Genomic DNA, 22,832 nt, shown 5'->3' on the forward strand with positions numbered 1-22,832 from the left:
TAAAATGTGATCAGAAAACTGAATCTAATAATTTTTTTTAACCAAAAGCATGTGCTTATCTGCCACTAGTTGTTCAAATTATATATTTTGAGACAAGATTTCTCAGTGTATCCATCGACACAAGTGGGAGATTAAAGGGTCTGCATCACTCATGTTAAACCCCAAAACCGTGCTCGCAATTACTCTTTCATAGGACGTGTCCCACAGAAGGTGAATGCCCAACCAGGCCTCCACACAGTGTGGCTCACTAACAACAACCTTCCATAAAGAGAGTTTCAAGGTCATGTCATTGTCTTAATACTTTCTATAAGAGTTAGATGATGGAGGCATTATGTAAATAATGGTCTGTATATATGGAGTACCTTATAATCTTAGGCTCTAAAAGTGTTTTACAATGTTTTCTCATCAAAACGCACACGCAGAGTGATCAAACAGGGCGGCATATGATGTGACATACTCATTATTTCTACCAAAAGATATAAAAAAAACCATATAATATCTTAAAGTCTTTATTTTCATCTTGATATAAAATGTATTATAATAATAACGACCTGATTTTCTTCTTTGTGTATCTGACACTGAGGCAGATTTTAGCATGACACCACCAGACACTGTGGAAGTTTCATTATCATATCTGACAGTCTTTATGTTAAACGCTTTCAGATGGTGGCAAAGATGCACATACGACTAGTGCCAGCAGGTCTCAGCTATTTAAGTCTCTCTCAGTGGAATAAAAGAAATCTGCCTACAAGGTTTTTGCAACAGGACAAGCATCTGTTTGATGTGTCGCACTGTGATCAGACCTCAGCTTGCTTCCACCACACTACTACCTCCCAGCATCTGGGCCAGCTGCAGCTCAGAAAACACAACACAGCCCTGCTGACTATCTTAGAGATGAGGACATGAAATTAGGAATTTCAGGTTTATACTGCACTTTTGCTGTCTGTCATTTCCTTGCTGAACCTGCCTGCTCGTCTTAAACAGGTCATCTTTTTCTGTTTCTTAAATTTATACTCAAGAAACTCTCCGCCTTTTCAGACATCTCACCTTTCCAGCAGCATCAGGTGCAGCTCCCTTCTGTAGGAGCAAACTGGCTACCTCCATCTTGCCATACTTTGCTGCCACATGGAGGGGACTGAATCCTTTCTGTTGGGCCAAAAAAGGGAGAGCAGGGAGTAGTGAGGGTATTTAAACAGGAAGTGAATATTTGCATTATTTTAGGTCCCACTTGGCTGGTGTGGGATCGAGCTTTTCCTTAAGCAACATAGTTTCTCACTGTCTTTCAGTGCTCAAGTCACAAATGAAAACAAAACAGCAGCAGCAAAGATTTTGTGTTATTCAGACTGAACAAAACAGAAAGTTTGATCTTAAGAGTAACATCTCTTTCCTTCATAAGACACAGGACACCGAACATTGCAGTCCAAATAGGTTAAAAAGTTCAACATTGTGAAAACATTTTCAATAAAGTTATATTTTAGCCATATTTAAATTAGGATGGATTCACTTTATTAACAAGACTCAAATGCAAAATAACTTACAAATGAGTATTGTCTGTGCATGAGTAATTTTCTCTCCATAGGGGTTCATTACACTGAGAAAGTAAGGCAAAGGTCTTTACTATCTCTTGAGGCAAATGCATGTCTATTACACGTTTTGCTGTGATGCTGGGTTTGATTTGCCAGTGTGATCACTTGGCTTCCTTCCTGTGTGTCTGCAAAGATATTTAAAGACATTAGATCATATTTTCCAGAGGAATGTGGGACTCCACAGATTCCCATTTTCTCTGAAACACTTGACCTCATTTGTGGGATAGCTAGTAATCGTGCCAGTTTTTAAATTTCTATTCATTTAATCTGCTTTATAAACACCTAAAAGGGGTCAATTAATCTGCTCGATGGCACAAATTTTCTGTTTTCACACAGATATGATATCATTTGCTTGAAAAGCCGACTAAGGTAAAGTCCCAAAAGATGCTATATGTGTGTGTGTGAGGAAGTAAGAGCCCACCATGGGGTTTACCCTTCATTAATCTGCTCTGCTAACAGAAGTCACCTTCAAAGACAGTCCACAGAAACATATCACACTCACATCTTCCACACCCATTTTATACTTTGAGCAATGCACTTTTATGCAATTAGTCAGATCTGTGTGTCAGTTTAGTCAGTTTAGTATGCTTAGACTATGAATTCTTTTGCTGGGAGAAGGACGTATTTAGGCATTTATTTCATATGACAAGAACCTTGGAGGCCACTCGAAACAAAACCATGCCTACTAGTGGAGATACTGGAAAATGGGAACATTATCTACATTGCAATATAATGCTTAATCTTCCACAAGACATACCTTTGTTGCAGATGAGAGTGAGGCACCATTGTCCAGGAGCATGGCAGCAACATCATGGTGTCCTTCGCGGGCAGCCAGGTGAAGGGGGGTGTAGCCTGAGGTGGTGGCAGCATTGGCAGACGCACCGCAATGCAGCAGCTGCTGGACAATGTCGACCTTCCCCAGCCGACTGGATATGTGCAGCGCTGTCTGGTCATCCTGCAAAGAGAGGGGAAGTGACTTTTTGGCCCAGTTCTGTATCCCTTTTTGTTTTCTCCTTGACACAGTGATTGATAATGACGCTCTGTGTTCTAACCTTGGACTTGGTCTCCACCTTGGCTCCGTTCTTTAGCAGGTATCGGACTACGTCTGCCTGGCCTGCCCTGGCTGCCATGTGGAGAGCTGTCTCTCCTCGCTGGAAGATACAAAGGTTGTTGGCAAAAGGGAGATTTTCTAATCTGTATCGACATGTAGTACATTAAAATTAGTCTACTTACCACATTGGTGGTGTTGGGCGAAGCTCCGTGGTGCGTCAGCGCATGGACAATGTTTTCATGGCCCATAAAGGCTGCCACATGAATGGGCGTCAAGCCGGACTGCAGATAATAGATACGATGATCAACATGAAACATTAAAACACTAAAGACCAAATCAGCAACCAAGTTTTATCCTGAACATCAAAACCAAACAACAATAAGATCAATTCCAAGTAATTATTATGTATTAAATGGTACAGAAGAGTAAAGGTGTTCCAGTATGCTCTATTACCTCTGTGACAGCCTGGATAGACGCTCCATGTTTAAGCAACAGCTCCATCACCTTGACTCTGTTCTTCTTGCAGGCGATATGAAGCGGAGTGAAACCATTCTGCATGAAGAGAAAGTGTAAAGCTAAGGCTGGTATTCCAGTACGATCACTGAGAAACTCCCCACAGCCTCTAAACATGTGCAAATGAGTGAATGCTGAGATGTGCCAGGATGCAAATGTGTGGTAAAGAAAAGGTAAATATGAGGAATAAACCTGTTTTCAGTCCTGTTTTAAACATTCGTATCAGCACATATCTATTTATTTCACACAAAAATAGTCCATATCATTAAAAAACAACAACAACAACAACAACAAAATATCCAACACAGACAAAACTATCAGAAAATAGACAGACACAGTAAAACTTTATATTATAGTGCTAAGACTTCTGCACTGTAAAGCTACCCAAACCAAACCATTTATTTTTTCTATGAGTATAATATTAATCATAAAAGCAAAACTTTTGGTGACTAACACCTACCAACATCAACATTTCAGTATTTCTTGAACGTGATTTTTTTGTCACGATCACGTGACTTTTCTGTTTTGCACCCCCATTCTTAACACCCCTTGTACGGCTTTATCCCTACCAGAGCCTTGGCATTTGGGTTGGCCTTCTTGTCCACAATGAGCTTGGCCACCTTATAGTGACCGCAGTGGGCAGCAACGTGCAGCGCCGTAAGGTAGTCATTGGTGACGTCATCCACGGGCACGTCGTGCTGGAGCAGGAGCTGGACGCAGTTCAGGTGGTCCCCCTGAGTGGCCATGTGGAGAGGCGATAGGCCGTTCTATAGAGGGCCGAGACAGGGAAAGAAAGAGAGAAAAGGGGAGAGAAAGAGAGAGCCAGACAAAGAAAGAGAGCGACAAACACACACGCAGACGGACACATAGACAGATGGACAGACAGACACAGTAAGTTAGGACGCGGCCATGCGCTGCACAGAAAGACTGCGAAGGAAGTTGCTGAGAAGGTTACAGAAGCATTGTTATAACGAGGCCATTACAACAATGTCTATTTTGTTACACTGGTCGTCCTGCGCGGTCAAACTGTAGGGCTGCGAAGGCAGCGGAGACAGGCTGTTCTGGAGAGGTCGCACAGATGTTATGGAGACAATGCGACAACACTACAGCAACAACAACAGACCTGCTATGTGAGTGGATGACAATTATTTAAATAGCTCCGAGTGGTTAGGAGAGCTGATTTTGAAAACAAAGGTATTCCAGTGTTATTAACATCGTGTATAGTGATCTATTCTGGTCTGTTTTATATTTAACTTAATGAAAAAGATGTCATGTGTTTGTGAACTTTCTTTCCTTCCCTATTCTGAGCTTAGCAGCATCTCCTGAATTGATCATCCAAGTAACTACCTTGGTCTTGGACAGTATAGGAGCTCCTCTGTCCAGAAGAATTTCTACCACCTGCTCGTGTCCGCTCCGTGCCCCACAATGAAGAGGTGTCAGACCGTCCTTAAAAGAACAAAATGAAACACTTTTTTAAATTTGCATTTTACTGTAAAATAATTTTAATAAACTTCCGTTTGTGCAAAATCAAATACTGCTACAGACAAAAACTTCTGTAAGTCTAAAAAACATATATTTCAGCCTCAAGTGCCTTTCTAATTGTGAAAAAAGTCTTACCTTGGTCTTTGCATCAATTTTGGCCCCTCTGTCCAGCAGCAACTTTACCATATTGCTGTTGCCCCTTTTTGCGGCCACATGAAGCGGTGTGATGTCATTCTAAGTGAAAAAGTGGAAAACTCTTAGACGCTTCTGCTCTCACATTATGCATTTAAACATATCTACAATTAGACAGAATTAATTCATTAGAAACTCGTCATGAAATTGACTAGTCTGCAACAAACTGTAATGCTTTGTTGCTCTCAAGCAAACAGCTGTAAGCCAGCTCCATTGTTTAACCATCCACCACTGCTGGTGGATAATTTTCTGGACCTTACCTGTAATCAGTATAAAAGCAGCACAAACATAAACACTGCTTCACACACTAGCTGATTCAATTATAGGCCACTGATCACTCTGATTAGTAAACATCTAATATGGAAACCCATTTTCTAAGACAACATCACTGAGATTACTCTGTATATGTCACATAAAATCTCTTCCAGGTCTTTATATTTAATCATATCTCAAAAAAATATGAATTCAGTCTGAGAATAACATAACAGATACATATATAACAAATGTCCCATTGTTCTAAAAAAATCTCCCATTTCATGAGGGTCTTTATTAATCCAGGAATCTCTTTCTCTTTACCACTGAATACCTATATATTTATGGGAATGAACACAAATACATTAGGCTTCATCGTACCAACATTACTTCCAATACTTGCACTATTCTGTATGTGTACTATTGTATTTATTTATATTCATTCTCATTATTTTCTATTCATTCATTCTCTTCTATTCAAGTCCAGTACTGTTGTATTTATTCTTAGTTTATCTTATTTCTGTATAGTTGTATAAATGCATATTTGAATTTATTTCATTTTGATTTTTACATTTTGACCTTTGATCCAAGAGGATGATATTTCGTCCCACTGTATACTTGAGTGTATATTGTTGGGTTGACAATAAAACTCTACTTGACTTGACATTAAAGTTTGTGTGTGGGTGGTTTGGGTTTCACTGTTGTTTTTTTCCCTTGAGTAAACAAAATATGCATTCGCCTATCAATGAAAAGTCCACAAACAGAATTCATGTAAAAAAAAAAAAACCCACATTTGACACCAATATTTTCAGTCCATCCTATTTTGCTGAAGGGTTTACATGCAAAATATAAGTTTATTCTTTGCTTTTGCTTTCAAGGAGCATAAATGTGACAGATGTTTGGGAAATCAAAGTGATTTTCCTCTGCCATAAAAGCTAAGCTATACCTTTGTTTTACCGTTTCATAGTTTTTTTTTAATCCATTAAATATACCCGTATACCATATTCATATTTATTGTGTGTAATGGTTACACCTTTCCCAACCAGCAGAGGGCAGTAGAAACTCACCCGAGCCATGAAGTCCACAGCAGCCCCGCGGTTCAGCAAAAGCGTGGCCACATTAATGTTGCCATAATGTGCTGCGATGTGGAGGGGGGTGAAACCACTCTGAGGATTGAAGAAATGCAACAACACACGTGCAGACAGACAAATAGACACACCATGTTAAAAAAACAGTGGAGCAACATTCACACAAGATCAAACATCTGGCTTTACAAAGTCCCACTACATCAAACAAGGACACACTGGTTGCACACTGCTACACTGACACCTGACTTTTCTAACAGTTGCAGAAAAAGTCTATTTTTTCTAAAACTGTTAGAATCAAACATGGGCCCAACTAAAATATAACAATTTTACATTTAACTGACAAAAAACTAATTACAAAGATATGAATGTAATATACAACTTGATTTGAAAGCTCAAGAGCTAACTGGTGTAAATCTGTTTAATTCTATTTACAGCATTCTGATATTTTTAGCTGCAAATAATCACCCTGCAAATGAACTTAATCTCCATTTGTTAACATCTTCAATGAGAGATGTATCCTGATATAACTCCTGGATTAGCTGTCGGAGCAACTAAAAGACACTGGAAAATATCTGTGACCTTATGTCTTACATTAAACAATCCAACTGCTGGAATTTTAATTTCAAAGAGCCAAAAGTCAATCAGTAATTCAGACACGTGTCCCCACCGATATCCTGAACTGAGAAATCGTACCACAAAGTTCACCAAAATTAAAATGATTTATATCTGCCTTGAAAAAACACACTATTCATATAAAACAGATTACAGTGTCTTTCTTCTATCTGAGTACACATTTGTTTAACGCAATGCATAAGTCTGAAATCAAAGCCATTTTTGGATGAATCATATCAGAGCCTGCCAAAACCACAGACAATGCCAACCAAAACAGGCACGCACAGAAGGTGGCCACCTGGCTTTGGTTTAAAAAAGGGGCCAATGTTACCACAGACGCAGTGTCACACTAGCTTGTTACTTTGGTCCCATGCAAAATGCTTTAGGTGTGAGTGTTGAATATTGGATGTACTAGAGCTCAATAAAGGATACACCAGTAAACAAATTAGAGAGCCTGACTAATGCTAGAATGCAGGGGTTCTTTAGAGTGTAAAGGGAATTAGACTGCCATGCAAGTTATGGACAAACTGCTGGTTTCAAATGAATGATAACCATTTTTCATGCGTACACTGGTTATCATGCTAATCAGTTTCATGGAGGGACTTAGTCAGGACACATTAAGACAACATATTTTAAACAGTGACAAGGGATTTCCAAAAATAAGACACTTCAGCTTTGGACACCATGAAACCATTAGAATCAAGGAAAACCTTGATACCCAAGCCTTTAGCCTCAGATTTATTAAATCAGTATTTGTGAAGCATGCGCTTTAGCTCTGATTTTCTCAATGACCAGATATATCCACTAGATTGATGAAGCAATGAAAAGGAAGAAGGCAGTACTGAGCTAAAATGGAAAAGGGGGAGTGACAGAGGGCTGCAGAAACACTACTGCATCAAGTCAGGGGCACTGAAGTGATTGTCGTTGTTGTTTTCAGAGTTTTTATGAATAGGATGAACACTACATAATGTACAGAGTAGAGGTGTACCTCTGTTGTTCTATTCACCATCATCTACAGAGTCAGCCAAGAGAGGAGAGAACGGGCAATTAGTGAGAAAAAAAAAACAAATTAAAAAGGGCCTTCACTCACATGAAGTGGAGGAGCAGAAGAGGGAGAGGCAGCTCAGTGAAAAATAATCTACGGCAGAAAAGTTTCGGTGTGCAGACTGCGCTCTTACTTGAAGTTTGATTTTAAGAATGAGAAGGATATTCTCAAACTCAAATCTTTTCAGAGATAAAACTGGCCAAAAAACAAACATGAATGTACTTCTGCTTCTTTTCCGAAAGAAAGAGCATCAACAACAAATTCAAACAATAAAGAGAAAAGGCAGCAGGAAAAAAAAGACAATCAAGAAAACCAAAGAAATCAGTGTTAAAAACAAATAATCAAATAGGCAAAAAGAAAGAGATCAACTGATCATTCACTACCAAAGATGGGCTGCATCAGCGTTTTTGCTCACCTTGGACTCGACGTCTGCGTTGTGGTCGTTCTGCAGGAGCAGGGCCGCGGCCTTGGTGTCATCCTTGCGTGCAGCAATGTGCAGGGCAGGCAGGCGCACCTTGCCCTTTGTATCGTTCTCCAATAGCAGGGAGACCACCTGGTCATGGCCCTGCTGGAGGGCCACTGCCAGAGGGGTAAAGCCATCCTGCGAAGGAGGGGAAGAAATGAGTAACCAATGCTGGATGGCGTGGATGATGAGAGCAAATTAAACGCAGCTTATAAAAAGCAAAATGATTTTTAATAGTTTTATAGGCAATGATGAATCTAGGCTGCTCACATTATTTGAAGGTATTAATTATTATAATAAGCAACTAGGTTAACTATGTCAATAACAGTGATGTGTTTTCATAAAAATATAGAGGCAGCTTGACCTAGAGGAGCATTTAGAATTAATTATAACTTCATATAATGTAGAAGTTACTGTACATTTCCAGCTCACATCTTCAGCATTTCCCACTCACATTGCTCTTATGATACATAATTCAGCCAAAAGCTCTGCCATTTTATTTTACTGTGTTTTTGATACTGCATGTCTCAGTATGTGTGGGCAGAAGTGTGCGCACACACACACACACACACACACACACACACATATATATACACACATTTTTTTCCTGTCCTGATAAGCCTCTTTCAAGATGAGGGGTGACTCAGCCCAGCTGAACACTGATGGGAGGTTATAGACTGACAGTGCAGTGCTCTCCATCGCCATCATCAAAATACTAAACAAGGGACTATTTAATTGGAAAATTGGGTTTGAACCCTCCTGGGGGAAGTGCTAAGGCACTTCCTTTAATTTGTCACCAGCCTGTATATTACCTTATATCATGTTTGAGTAGATACTGTGCATGCGTGCCCATAAATGTAAACTTGCAGACGACAGGGTACACTGGGTATTGTATCATCTGCGTATGTGCACGTGTGTTTGTGTGAACGTGCTGTGACTGGAAAGTGTACGTGTGTTCCACAGACTAAGCAACGTTAATCAGAGCAGTAACAGCAGCTGTAGAGAGGAGGCAGGGAGCAGAGCAGACCTCATCAGTGACCCACTCAAGGTCACTCTACCTCCTCCGTACACTACCAATCAATGAAGTTCTGCCTAGTCCCTCATAAAGAGATGAGGAAGGAGGAGAGGAGGTGGGGCAGGCAGAGGAGAATAGGGGAAAGATAAGAGAGGGATCATGTGAGACAAAAAAGATGAGAAATAGACAGAAACAGGAAAGTGAAAAAGGAGACAAAAAGATGAAGACACCGATGGAGACTGAGGCAAAATGGGGGGGTGGGGGGTGGAGGAAAAAGGGAGGAAGGGAAGGAAACAAAGGAGGAGAGGAGATGGAGGTGGTTAGTACAACAGATAAAAAAACCTTAGATACGACAGTAGCATAGAAAATGCACGGATACATACTACAGAGAAATGGACACACATGTGAGCACAAGAAACACACACACACACACATGTACAGTACCTCAGTGGCGATACTCTGGCTGGCGCTGTTCTCCAGAAGGAACCGCACCACCTCCAGGTGATTCTCCTGGGCTGCCATGTACAGAGGAGTGAAGCCATTCTGCACACAACATGAACCAAAAGACACACAATCTTTTACACACTGAGTATATCTTAACAAAACATGTTCCAGTGGTCTGAAGGTAAAGAGTTTTTCCTCTGCTTGCTTTTTTATTTTGGACATTATCAGAGAGAAAGAAGCTGGCTGAATATTTTCTCTCGCTTCGATCTAATAGAGTTAAATGTGAAATGCAAGGACAAGCAGTTTCCTGAAGAGGCAGAGGCCTAGTTGGCATTATGCCAGTTTCTGTCAGTGAGGATTTCTCCCTGTATGTCAGCGACTATCTGATATAGATCATCTCAACAGCAGTGTAATTATACCTAACCTAAAGCCAGACCACCAAGACCTTGCTGTCATTTTGACATTGACTTGCAGGCATTTCGAGTATATCCCACCTGAGATTGTGCGTTGACATTGGCTCCATTAGTGACCAGCTCTTTGACGACTTCCGTTTGGCCAGCCAGCGACGCTATGTGCAGAGCAGTGTTTCCTTTCTGGATTACACGGAACAACCAAAGGAATGCGTGTTAAGCTCTGGCCCACCTGTCCCACTGTTTTGCTTGTGTGTATGTGTGCGTGTGTGAATGTGACTGATTGCCACTATGCTCTTCATATATCCACGTCAGTATCTACGTGCACCTGTGAATCCCCTTACACAGATCACATGCTTGTACTGCTGGCATTCCAGCTCTGGCATCCCCCTGCATGCAGTGCCAACAATGTGTCACTTCCTATCCCGCCGGTAAATAAAACTAGTGGAGACTTTTTAAGAACCTGTGCAGTTCCTTGTGAGGGCAGAGTCGACCCTCAGCCTGATTCATGGCCACATGATCCTGATGCTAGTTGATCACAAGGTTCTTTTGCACAATAGCGATCAGTCACGTATAGCGCATACAGGAGCAGGGAAATCTGATAGCCATGGCTCCTAACAAACAGACAAGTTTCTTTTTGTTTATTACACCACCACTCAAAGCTGCCAAAGATGCCAAATTACAGTTATTTGCAAGCACTGCTGAATACAAAAATTAGTTTAATGGTTGAAACTCTGATTTCTTCTATTTCACTATGATTTTTTTTGACAGATTTATAAAATATCTGTGTTTTGATACGCTGTCACTTTATTTTAATATTCATTTAGTCACCTTATTATTGTTGACAGGCTAATTGTACTTATGTTTATACCTTTATTACATGCTGTAATGGCCTTTTTTTGGAGCATTTCAACTTGCTATACATCAAAATATAAGTAATTAGGCCATAGTAACAAAATAAATCACAAGAAATGCAGTAAAAGAAATTGAAAAGCTTCTTTCTACGCACTAGATATAGAAATGTCATAGCTATATCCATCAAAATTGTAAATGAAAAAAAAGTTGCACAAATATATAGAGATATATTTATATATAGGGAGAAGAGATATTTATATATTCATATGTGTCTAACGAGACACAACATTAGTACAATACTACATGTTTGAGGCCAAACGTTTCAGCTTTTGTTTGGAATCGTGTTCATTCAGATCTATCGTAGCCTTTATGAGTGGTAACACTTAAACAGCAGTGTTAAAGAAGTGCTGGCTGCACTATTTGAAGCTAACTGACAAGTTACATTATTTAGCTTTGCAAAAATACCAACTCCTGTGCTTGAAAAAATGTGCCAATGTTTTCACAGTGTACATTTGAGCACTGAAAACACACAGATAAAGGCAGGTGAAGATCTTGGCCTTATTTAAAAAAATGATTAGAAAAATACTCCTTAAATTCCTTCATGCTGAGAACCCTCAAATATTTTTGGCTAAACAAACACTATGAATACCATTTTAAAGACACGTATTTAAGTTCATGTAATCCAGTGCAGCGATGCCACTACAGCTCAAAAGATCAGTTATTGTATCACTGACTATTAGTGAACACAGGACTTCTTGTTTAACTCTCCCACAGTGAGAGGAGCACTGTTGGAGGGGCTAATGAACAATAACTAGAATCAAACAGAGACGCTGTTGCTAAACAAGAATCCTCGATAGCGTTGCCTCCTCTGGCTGCTTAAAGAGGAAACTGATCGGCATTAGGATGCAAGCAGACACAGGCATATCAAACTAATCCTCGAGCATCCTCCAGGTCACAATACAGAAATATTTTAATTGGGAAGATTTTTTCCTTGATCTTGAATATTTTATTGTGTCTTATGTTTATGTCAGCACTAGGCATGTGGCCTGGGGCCCAGAGGCTGAGCCAGACCACTAAATGGCAGTAAAAGGCTTCAGGGGAGAAATATGGAAAACATTTTCAGTGGCTCTTCCTCTGAACTCCTTTTAGATCAGAATTGAGATGCGTCCATAGCAAAAACCTGTCTTATTAAAATATATGCATGTTTTTACAATACATAAAATAACACTACAACTGGTTTTACTTATCTATATGTTTAATACATACAATTCTTGCAACACACTCTTTTGCTTCATTCTAGCACACATTCTATTATTTTCGTATGGCTAATTACCTTGTCTGCTTCCAGCAGTAGTCCCCATAGACGTCATTAAATATTGATCCAGTATCAAACACTAACAAAGGCTGCACACTTCGTCGTACTGATTCTGCATACTGTTTAATCCTACAGAGATGCCATGATCCGCGCTCGGTCCAAATATAGTCTTCCATTATACCTGATGGAGTTGGTCTTACCTTTGTGGCTGCGTCCACAGTGGCTCCGAGCTTCAGCAGCTCAGCAACAACCTCTACATGTCCCTCCTTGGAGGCCAGATGAAGAGCATTTAGACCATTCTAGGAAGGAAACATTTATAGGAGTTAGGGGTCTTATGCATGATGAGATAATATGAGATTACGTTTGATTGTCAATGATACGTTGGCTAAAATCATCTATGTTTTATTTATGGTAAGATAGTGTTTATTAAGTTATACATGAATCTTGTAGTCCTCTTAAATTTAGCTTGGGAAGCATTGCAGCTTAATGCGTACCCTAACATGCTTCTTTAATTCTAAAATCGATGAGCATGCATAAGGACATGACAGTTTAAATGGTAAAAACTTACTTGATTGCAAATGTTAATCTCAACCCCAGACTTGAGGTAGTCAAGGACTTTTTCGAGGTTCCCTGCCCGGGCAGCTCGTAGGTAACTGGCATTGCTATCAGACTTAAGAGGAGGAGGAAACAAAGAGAGCGAAAGAGGGCACGAGAGGCAGATGAGAGAGAGAGCAAGAACAAAGAGAGACGAATTAAGCACTGTCTTGATTTAAACATAACACATCTTTAAGCCCACAGTAGAACAAAGCATGTGCATTACTGTACCAGGTAGAACTCTGTCATAATTTCTCAGACATCCAAAAACATCTTATCTTGGCAAAAAAACAAAGCTAATATCCACAGATGCAATGTGTTCATTTTTACACTGCGAACAAAAAAAAGTCTACTTGTGCTTCAAAGCGAGAAAACACAAACATTTCAAGAAGTAAATCCATGAGAAATGAGAGAGCCCAAGCATATCTTCCCGACAATTCACATCATCCTTCATCATCCATCAGATCCCACCGAAATGTTATTGCAGCTTTGTTAAATCCAAATGTCCATGATTCCCCAGTGAAAGAAGTTCAGTGACCGGGTGGTCGTTACAGCTGCCACAGAGACCTCCTCTTTTCCTCTGAGATGTTTTCTGTCCACCAGCAAAGCAGTTATGACTCTACGTTGCCGTGCTATGAGAAGCAGAGCATCCGCTGTTCTGCTCAGCTGTCCTTTATTTCACTACAGAAATAGGGCTTTGCACACCAAAATATAATGATGAGGCAAGCATTTTTTTTTTTTTGCCCCATAACAAATGTGGTGAGCATGTGCGTGTAGAGAAGAAAAGAAAGGGAGGGAGCGAGATGGAAAGGAGGAAGAGAGAAGAAAGAAAAAGAGAAGAAGGAGAAAGCTAAAAAAAAAAAAGAGAATAGAAGAGACGAAGGTAGTTTCTTTTCTGTGTTCATGTTACCTCAGAGGACATTAGGTCTGACATAAAATGACACACAGCAAACTCTGCACATTTTGTCTCCCTTCTTCGCAGCAGCCTTGCAAAGAGCATTTTGTAAAACTCAGCACTGGTGCTGCTGAGAGCAGGAGGGAGAGATGCTGTGATATGCTGCTTCATAACAGGGGCACAAAACCAAATTCCCCTGATTTATCAAAAGCCCAGACTTGCTAAATTTAGCTTGCATCCAGAGACATGTAGGATAAACGCAGCAGGGCAACGGTACAAGTGGTTATCCAATGTTGTATTCTCTGCCTCCCCCTCCACTGTGCTTGTCCAGAAATAACTCTGACGAGCATAGAGGGATCTGACCCTTTGCCAAAATGTGAGGGAACAAGACACCAGTATTAGATTGTTCCACTAGTCTGTATAAAAGTTTGAGAGGAAAATATTTCTGTTTGTGCTCTTGCACACATGTGTGGACAAACAAATTAAATACAAATGAGGCAGTGTTAACTGGAACCCGAGTCATTTCCTGATTACAAGATTACAAGAAACCATTAAGCTAAAACTTATATATCTGCAGCCACATCTAGAGATTTCTCCTTCCTTTTTCCATAGCCCCAACCCTCTGAGGAATGTGTGATAGCACTGAATCACTAATGATATTTCTGCTCTTGTGGCCTTGAGAAAAAGTCATGCGTGGTACCGAACCAGCATGATAAGTAAACAGCAAAAATGAGCCATGCACCGAGAACAATTAAAGAAAAATTCAGCGCTTAACTTTATCAAATGCATGTGCAGAGGTAATATTATAAATGTCTCAAAGGTCTAAAGAGGCATAATAAAAGCTTGAGATTCTTTCTTAAGATTGATGCTCTATCAGTGTGTGTGGCTGTGATTATCTTAGCATTACTTAGCATTAGCACTGCTGAATTGTACCGGGCTGTGATACTGAAAGCCTTTAAACATCTAGTGCTATGCTCTGGATCTTCTTCAGAGAAATACCTCCAAATAGCTTTATAAACAACGTGATGTAATGTAAACAATCTCCACAGCAATTAACTTAAAATTAAGCATAACCTTTACTTAAAATTCAGCATAATACAGTGAGTAGATCTTTCATGATAACCTGTGGCCCAGCCACAGTCAGCAGCCACCCTCTTTCTTGTCATCATTTTTATTTTCTGTCTTCTGTTAGGTCTACGTTTCATTTGTTTTCAACCTTCTTTACAGTGAGAAGTGCTGGCTATGCAGGAATGGTGAGAAAATATTGATATTAAATATTGAAGGGGGGCTGTAAAAATAAAAAAAGCAACACCATGATGTCATTTTCCCCTCCAAAAAACATCATACACATTTTTCCGCTGCAGAATTAAACACAGCATAAATTCAGGCAGGCCTTGAAGTCGAGCACATTCCACAATCCTGTAGATCATCTGTCTTCAGTTCCAGATTACATCAACTTGCTCATCAGACACTCTTTTATGCATCCTATGGGTAGTTCTCATAGAGTTCATACTATTTAAGATGCTTTAAAGCTGCTCTTTGCAACTCACTTCCAACCCAACTCGTCCTTTCATGCTGTTTCTGTCTTAATCAGCGTCATGTCTGTTATCACTATACACTTAAAGGGTGGCATGTCACATCACAAAGTGGAAATTACTGCATATGGAAATAATCTAATTTTAACTATAGTGGTTCTGAACAATATCGAAGATGGGAAGGAAACATATAAAATGTTTATTTGCCAAAACTTAAATGGGTATTGCCTTTTTATTGATTTACTGAAGTCTCTCCACATACTATAATATCTGTGCAGCATATGTTTGTGTTTCCCACCAACTAAGATGTTTCCTACTAACTGCCATGTGTCCTCACTGTGAAGCATGCTCTGCAATGTCTGACCCATGTATGAGCTCTTGAGTGCAACCAAATGCGTGACCGCTCTGAAACCCCCTGACATGGAAATGCAAAGGTCACACTGCTGTGGAAAGACAGCATGCACCAATACTGCTGCTTGATTTACACCATCAAATATTACCTAGGTCGAACATGATATCTAATGCAGCCTTTAATCGTTTAATACAGATATTAAATGAGGGATGACTGGTTGGCAGCAGATGAGACAGAAAAAATATATAAACTTCATTACAGAAAAGTTACTTTATTAAGAGCTTTTACGTGTTTCTATGACAACTTGCATAGTCTTTTAAATATCACATGGTGCTCTTTGCTTCTCGCAACAGATTAAGTAGTCCACATCCATATCTACATTATTACTGATTTCAGTTTATCCCTTAATACAGTGACCAAAACGTCCAGCCCCACAGCCATCCCCATCTATGTCTAACATGAGGGATCTTGGAGTCTTTGTGAATGAAGTATTACACACGACTGGGTATGAGATTAGTAAGAGAAATATTATTAAGCCTCCACAGATCAGAGGTTCAAAGAAAATGGGGCCATTAAAGACTAGGTTAAGCCTGAAGGAAAGCATTAATCTCATGTTAGATAGAAAGTAGAGGACGAGAGCGAAATCTGGCACACAAGTGCTAACGAAAAAAGCCTGAAATTATGCCATCACTCCAAATTAACATCTGAAAGAGTCAAAAATTGAGCTAACTTTCAGGTAAGATGCTATAAAAATGAGAATTAACCATATGGGTTAAAAATTAATAGAGCCCTGTCGCCACTGCCTGCAGATGCTCTTTAAAATGAAGAAAAAGAAATGTGAATAAAAAGCAGCTAGACCTTTGTGCTGGCATTTGATGAACCAAAATGCATGTGTTTGATAACACTACAGCACCTGTTTCATACAGTGGATACGCTCTTTGAAGAAGAACAAACCCTTAAAGGTTCAATCTGCCTCTTCAAAAAAGGGAAGCATGGGAACAAAGCACAATCCCTACTGAAATTTTGATAGTACAGATTTCAAATATCTAGTAAACATTCCCTGTTTTTGCTCACATGATATATACTGTAAGCTGGTAACAATGCATGTGTGGTGTCAACAAATGCTACTCTCCCACAATAAACTTGGAAAATGAGAATCTACTCACAGTAACATTTTTGGATAAAGAAAATAGATCTGTTTTCTTTTTTTTGTTGTTCTTGGAGTTTTCTTTCCTTCCAAAGGCAAATCTGATATCCAGCTATTAGAATAAAATTAGCATTACAGTATGACACAAAAGGATGAAATTAAGTTCAATTCAATTCAATTCAATTTTATTTATATAGCGCCAAATCACAACAAAAGTCGCCTCAAGACGCTAGTAAAGGCATAACGGTCAGATTTTGGGTGGGTCACATCATTCACTTCTTGAATTTGAACTTCACGACCCGTTGCTGCTGCTGTTTGTTTTCATTTTTGCTGAATCTGTAATTGGCACCTTTTCGCTTCATGACATCAACGCAGTGATAGTCTATCTGGATAGAAGGTACTTAGTATAAAGAACTGATATCCTGTCTTTCCAGACTACAATGATGTCAGCTTGGCACTATATACCAAGCTCACAACAAAGCAGAAGCTCGCACACTGAGTGGAACAGCATTTATATAGCACTTTTCTAATCTTACTGACCATCCAAAGCACTTTAGACTACAAGCCGCATTTAACCACGCATTCATATAGCGCTTTATTATATACACTTTAAATACCAGTCATCCGAAGTCAATTTAGAATCACTAATGAGCCTAACATGCATGTTTTTGGACTGTGGAGTCTAAAAACACGCATGTACCTGAAACAAACCCAAGTGGGCATGTGCAAATTCCACAAAGCAGGACCCCAGCTGTGCTTCAAATCAGGACCTTTCATAGCATGAGGGGACAGAACTAACCGCTGCACCACAGATAAAAACAATGTAGACACACACGCGTTGATGTCATCGCTGTAGGCGCTGTGTGAACTGAGGGAGCTTAGAAGAGGAGAGCCAGACCAGCAGCAGCTGTATTGTTTGATTTTATCCCCTGCTCTCCTGACAACACAAAACTCACAGAGCTCTACAAGCAGAGAGTCAAGGGCATTGAGTAACAGGCCACATCTTCTATGAGTGCCAAAGAACCTCATCTCAGCAACCACAACATCCATTCCTCTCAGCTCTAAATAGCCAAACTTCCCAAATCCCCAGCCTTGCTTATTTCCCCATGGAAACTTGACTTCTTTCTTTTTCTCCATGCAAAATACAGAAAAGCTGCTGCTGATTAATCCATCATTTCACTGTCAACAAGCTCACACCAGAAAATCTTAATTAAACCTTTTAGAGACATGGATGTTAAGTGATAACATGATATCTATATGAAGAGATGTGACATTTTTTTAATCTTCTCTGATTTTAAATGTAAGAGTTGCATGTACCATCAGCCATCAGCACATGGCGCAGACAAGTGGTTCTAATAAAGCTTTTAGGCTAAGCGGCAGTGAGACACTGTGTGACTTAGAAAGCAAAAGAATGAATGAATGAATGAATGAGCAAGTAACTAAAGTAAATCACTTTGGAAAAAATTCATTAATCCAGAGCGTTCAACAATGAAACAGCTTTACTGAGAATATTATCACACTACAGTAATTCAATAAAAGTTTCAGCTGAACTCACATATTTACTTACCTACATTTTGGATGTGTACAATTTGTATGGGCAAATATCAGTCCAGTCAAAAACATGATCTAGTATTGCCATGCAGGATCAAACAATCACACAGTCACTTCAAGCTCTGTTCATTAAGATCAGTTGACTTTCCATGTTCATACGCAGCCACAGCCTAGTACAAATGAATGACATGAGACCAGTACCATTCTAATGGTTCACAAAATGGTTCTAAATTCACAATATTAACCTCTGAGTGAGTCAATAAACAAAACTGCAAAATAAATCAAATTAATCCAGGCAGAAATTCTAGCACTACTCACTTGGGTTAGGAAGACAGCACCCTCCTCCACCGCCATGATCACTTTATTTCCCTCTTTCTCTCTCTCCTCAGAATGACAAGCAGTGAAACCTGAGCTCAGAGTGGCCAGCCAGCCAAGCAGTCATTTGCTAAGTCAGTCCGTTAGTTAGTCCTGCCCTTATCTCAGCCTCCTGACCATCCATCCTATCCACTCAGAGGAAAGAGCAAGGTGCAACTTGTTCAGTTAACAAAGGATTTTTTTTTAAACTAAGAAGTGCTAGCATAGGAGTAATTGGAGGCAGCCCCTTCTTCTGCCTGGTTGATGCCCCACACACCAGACAAAGGGATGGAGGGAAGCTGAAGACGTATTGCAGAGGGTAAAGGAAATTGATGTCAGGAGGAAAAACTAGAGAGGAGGTCTACACAGCACTGCTGTAGCGAGTAAACAAAGCACTGAACATCTCGTAGTCTTTCACGCTGTAGAAAGGACACATGCCAAATCCCCTCTGCTGCCTCTCTCCCTCCCTGTCCCCTCTTGGTGTCTTTTTTATCAAATGTCAACAAGAGTAAATCCCTGCTGCCTCACAGAAGCTGCCCCCTGCCCCAGAAAGCACCTTCAAATCAGGGAGTGTGCAGGAAGAGCACCCTGACTTACCATAATAGCTGAGGCTTCTCCCTCCCTCTCTGCCTCCTTCCTTTTCTTTCTCACCTTCATTTACTCTCAGGGTAGGTAGGTGGGGGTTGCTACCGTTATCTTGATATCCAAGGTTGGGTAGTCAATGATGGACATGGGCCAAACTGAAAATAGCAGCTGAAACAAATACTTTCGCTAAAATGCCACCCCCCCTCAACCCCTCTTGTTATCCCACCCACTTGCCCTCTTTCCCTCCCACTCATTCTCTCTGGTTCACTCTCCCTGCCTCACACAGGGTCTGCCAGCACACGGCTTTTTATTGTCATCCTGCTTATCAGCTATTTTCCCCTAACAAAAGACCAGTTTGAGTGTTGTGAGTTAATGTCCCGGCTGGGGCGGCTCTACCTAGTTGTGTAAAATGAGCCAGGGGGATCTGAGAACATGGGAGCTAGCAGCAGTGAGACTTTGCGTGCCTACTGGGGGTGGTTTATGGGGTTTATAATTCCAATAACAACAGACAACAACAACAATAACACCACACACTATCCTAGGGGCAGGTGGATCCGAGGGGCACCCCCAACGGTCAATGGGGATATTTTAACAGAGGATTAGGAGCTTTTCCGTCAGTATTAGGGACACCCTCTGTCTCTCCACCTCTCACCCCTCAGCAGGCACGCCCCACTTCTCCTCGCAGATTCTGCTGGATAATCCCCCCACACAGTAAGACAGCAACCAAGTGAACTCACTGCTCTACATGAAGAGCTGGATCTGATCACTATCTGTATGAGCAAGTTAAGCATAACATCCAGCATAACTAGTGAGGTGTATATTTTATCCAGGATTATTGCACCTGTGGGTGGCATGCAATCTGATCATTCATCTTCCAAGACCACCCGCTGCTGTTATGCTTTCACATAGCTTTCAGTTGCATGTTTATAAAGCTAAAAGATTGGTCCATTGCTCCAACTGCACATTTGCAGTCGATAAAGCAGAAAGACAATGTGATAATAGCCATTATAACACTACATATCAACATGTATCTTTTTAATGTCAACAAACAGCATGAAAAGACCCCAAAACACCATTGATTAGGTGGTTTTTATCTCTCTCTCTCTTTTTCTTCTTAGCCCTTTTGTCCCATTTCCTGTGCTACACTGTGCACTGTAGCCCCGAACCTCTCACTGACACTACCTGATACAGCTGTACGTGAAAATGCAAATGTCTAGATCAGTCAGATTGGACATTAAACTAACTTCACTCTGCCAGCTCCTTGGTATAAAATCCAACTGCACCCATGTGGGAATAATGCAGGGAAATGTCCAGGAAATTCAAAGTGAGTGGGCATCTTGTGTCATCCCTCATATAGATAAAATAGAGTATTTCCTTTAATGAGAATGAAGCTTCTTTTGTGTACATAGTATAGAAAGAAAATCATCAAGTAAAAAAAATTTAAAGTGGGAATGCAGGGCCATGGCATGGGGAAAATGAGATACACAACCGGTTAACTACACAGGAAACGAAGGGCGAAAAGACCGTGGTTATAGAAATTTAAAGTGCTTTGAGATCAGTGCTGTTGTTAAAAGATGCTATAAAAGTAAAATAAACACATCTGAACTGAAGCTCAAAAGTAAAACAAAATAATGTTTTTATGCTTTTAGAAAATCCAGCATGAGCATAAAACCCCCCCAAAATACATATTACTAATACTATTTTCAGTGGAAGATAATCTAATCCAAAGATTATCTAAATAAATACTGTGGTTAAATGCCAGCATATGGAAAATCCCTAATACGTTGCATGTAAGATTTTGACAATAAATTGTTATTTTCTTACTGGGGACTCTCCTGGCAGCAGAGAGTATCACAGACACTGATGTAAACACAGACAGAATAGTCAGTCACATGCACTCCATCTCTCAGCAAAGGCCAGTGCATTCTGTTACTATTCCGGATGAATAACACCACTGCATTCTGGGTATTTTCCAGCTCTATAAACTGCCAGACGACAGATAAAGAGAGTTGGGGACAATCAGCGGGAGTCAGGGAAATTTAAATGCAGAGAGAGAGAGAGGGAGACTAGTGCACGTGAGAAGTGGCAGAGGGAGTGACAGATGCTCTGGACCAGAAGTGGCGAGCTGAACATGTGATTGGTGGATCACAGGTCCCTTCACAGTAACGCTGCAATAAGCAGCCTTCCTTGGAAAAGGCATGGTTACCATGGTTACGGGGGAGGTCACAACAGAAGGGGAAGAGAGTCAGGCCTACTTATGGAAAATTATCTTTTCTGGCACTCACGACTGGTAGCGGCTGCCAGCAATCACAGCCACTGGTTTAGTCCTGGTTTAGTATTTTACTTGGAAAAAAACAAACTATATATATATATATATATATATATATATATATATATATATATATACACATATACACACATATTTAATATTCTGGTGGCATTTGTGTGGTATTTTAGTGTGTGTTATTTTAAATCGTATTCTTTGAAATAAAAAATAACATAAATTAATTGCAAGAAACAGAGAACCAATATGTCTTCCACCATTTATTCACCTTCACACACACACATAGTGACGTCAGGGTTTTTCCTTGTATAGTGCAGAACCATACGTCACGGCAAAAAAAGGATGATCAGAATCTATTTTATTTACTTTATTTTAATTTAAATTCACAGTATTGTTAATCTGTAAATTTTTCAACCTTTCTTTCACTTACTTAAAATCTAAACAGGACGTAAACACGTTACTTTAATCAGAGATAAAAGTTTTGGGAGGAAAAATATTCTGCCACCCTGCAGTAATAACATGGCAGTGCATTTTCTGAAAATCCAATTGACAAACTATTTTCAAATAAAATTACCAGCATGATATACAGCTCAGCACACTGTACTCGAACAGTTCTTGGAGGTTTTTGTCGTACTAGAAAATAAACGTCTTTGCAAATTGTTGCCCAGCTTTCCTTTCCAGTTTACAAACACTTACGAGAACTGAGCTACCTCACAGAGGCTATAAAATATCACACTTTCATTATTCCAGGGTGTATGCTTAAAAGTCTTTTGAAAATTTACATCTCACACACCCCCACAAGCACACACACGCGCACATACACAGATATTTAATGCTCCTGCTGCGTGAAGCGTGCTCAAGGGCACAGCTCCCCTGTGTCACCTGGGACATGAAACCATTAGGGAGGGAGGTTAGGAGGGGAAGTGAGGGAGAAAGCTGGGAAGGCAGCAAGGAGGGGGAGAAAGGAGAGTAGGAGAAGGAAAGGAGAACATGGAAAGTAGGTGAACCACTCAATAAGTAAGCTTCAACTACAACTATGCAGCGTGGCTAATATAATCTAGCTTTTAAAAACTAGTACAGACCGGAGTAAATCATCTTAAAAATATCTGATTAATACATTTAATATTTGACTTAATACATTTTATAATCAAGTGTCAGTATTTCCTTTGATTCTGCTGCAGCCGTGTGTAGGTAATTAAAACATTTCTATCA

At 40.1% G+C, this 22,832-nt stretch overlaps 1 protein-coding gene across 24 annotated transcripts in view; it reads right to left on the bottom strand.

The window, feature by feature from the left end:
* LOC146560928 (ankyrin-3-like) overlaps positions 1-22,832 on the bottom strand; it is a 121,323-nt gene that overhangs the window by 47,230 nt on the left and 51,261 nt on the right. For 19 of the 24 annotated variants that reach the window (XM_085296529.1, XM_085296552.1, XM_085296532.1 and 16 more), the window contains 15 exons: positions 12,892-12,993; positions 12,524-12,622; positions 10,238-10,336; positions 9,744-9,842; positions 8,237-8,422; positions 7,765-7,788; positions 6,144-6,242; positions 4,768-4,866; positions 4,498-4,596; positions 3,720-3,917; positions 3,091-3,189; positions 2,820-2,918; positions 2,639-2,737; positions 2,344-2,541; positions 1,048-1,146 (listed from right to left, as the gene is read on the bottom strand). In XM_085296529.1, the coding sequence (XP_085152655.1) occupies positions 1,048-1,146; positions 2,344-2,541; positions 2,639-2,737; positions 2,820-2,918; positions 3,091-3,189; positions 3,720-3,917; positions 4,498-4,596; positions 4,768-4,866; positions 6,144-6,242; positions 7,765-7,788; positions 8,237-8,422; positions 9,744-9,842; positions 10,238-10,336; positions 12,524-12,622; positions 12,892-12,993 (1,698 nt within the window). Of the gene's footprint in view, positions 1-1,047; positions 1,147-2,343; positions 2,542-2,638; positions 2,738-2,819; positions 2,919-3,090; positions 3,190-3,719; positions 3,918-4,497; positions 4,597-4,767; positions 4,867-6,143; positions 6,243-7,764; positions 7,789-8,236; positions 8,423-9,743; positions 9,843-10,237; positions 10,337-12,523; positions 12,623-12,891; positions 12,994-18,715; positions 19,133-19,348; positions 19,481-22,832 lie in introns of those variants that run through there. The other 5 variants (XM_085296526.1, XM_085296549.1, XM_085296548.1 and 2 more) reach the window with 3 other exon arrangements.

The sequence above is a fragment of the Mchenga conophoros genome, linkage group LG13 (genome assembly GCF_057382185.1).
Source record: "Mchenga conophoros isolate Kocher_MC1m ecotype Shallow Benthic linkage group LG13, M_conophoros_male_GT1.1, whole genome shotgun sequence".
Classification (NCBI taxonomy): Eukaryota; Metazoa; Chordata; class Actinopteri; order Cichliformes; family Cichlidae; genus Mchenga; species Mchenga conophoros.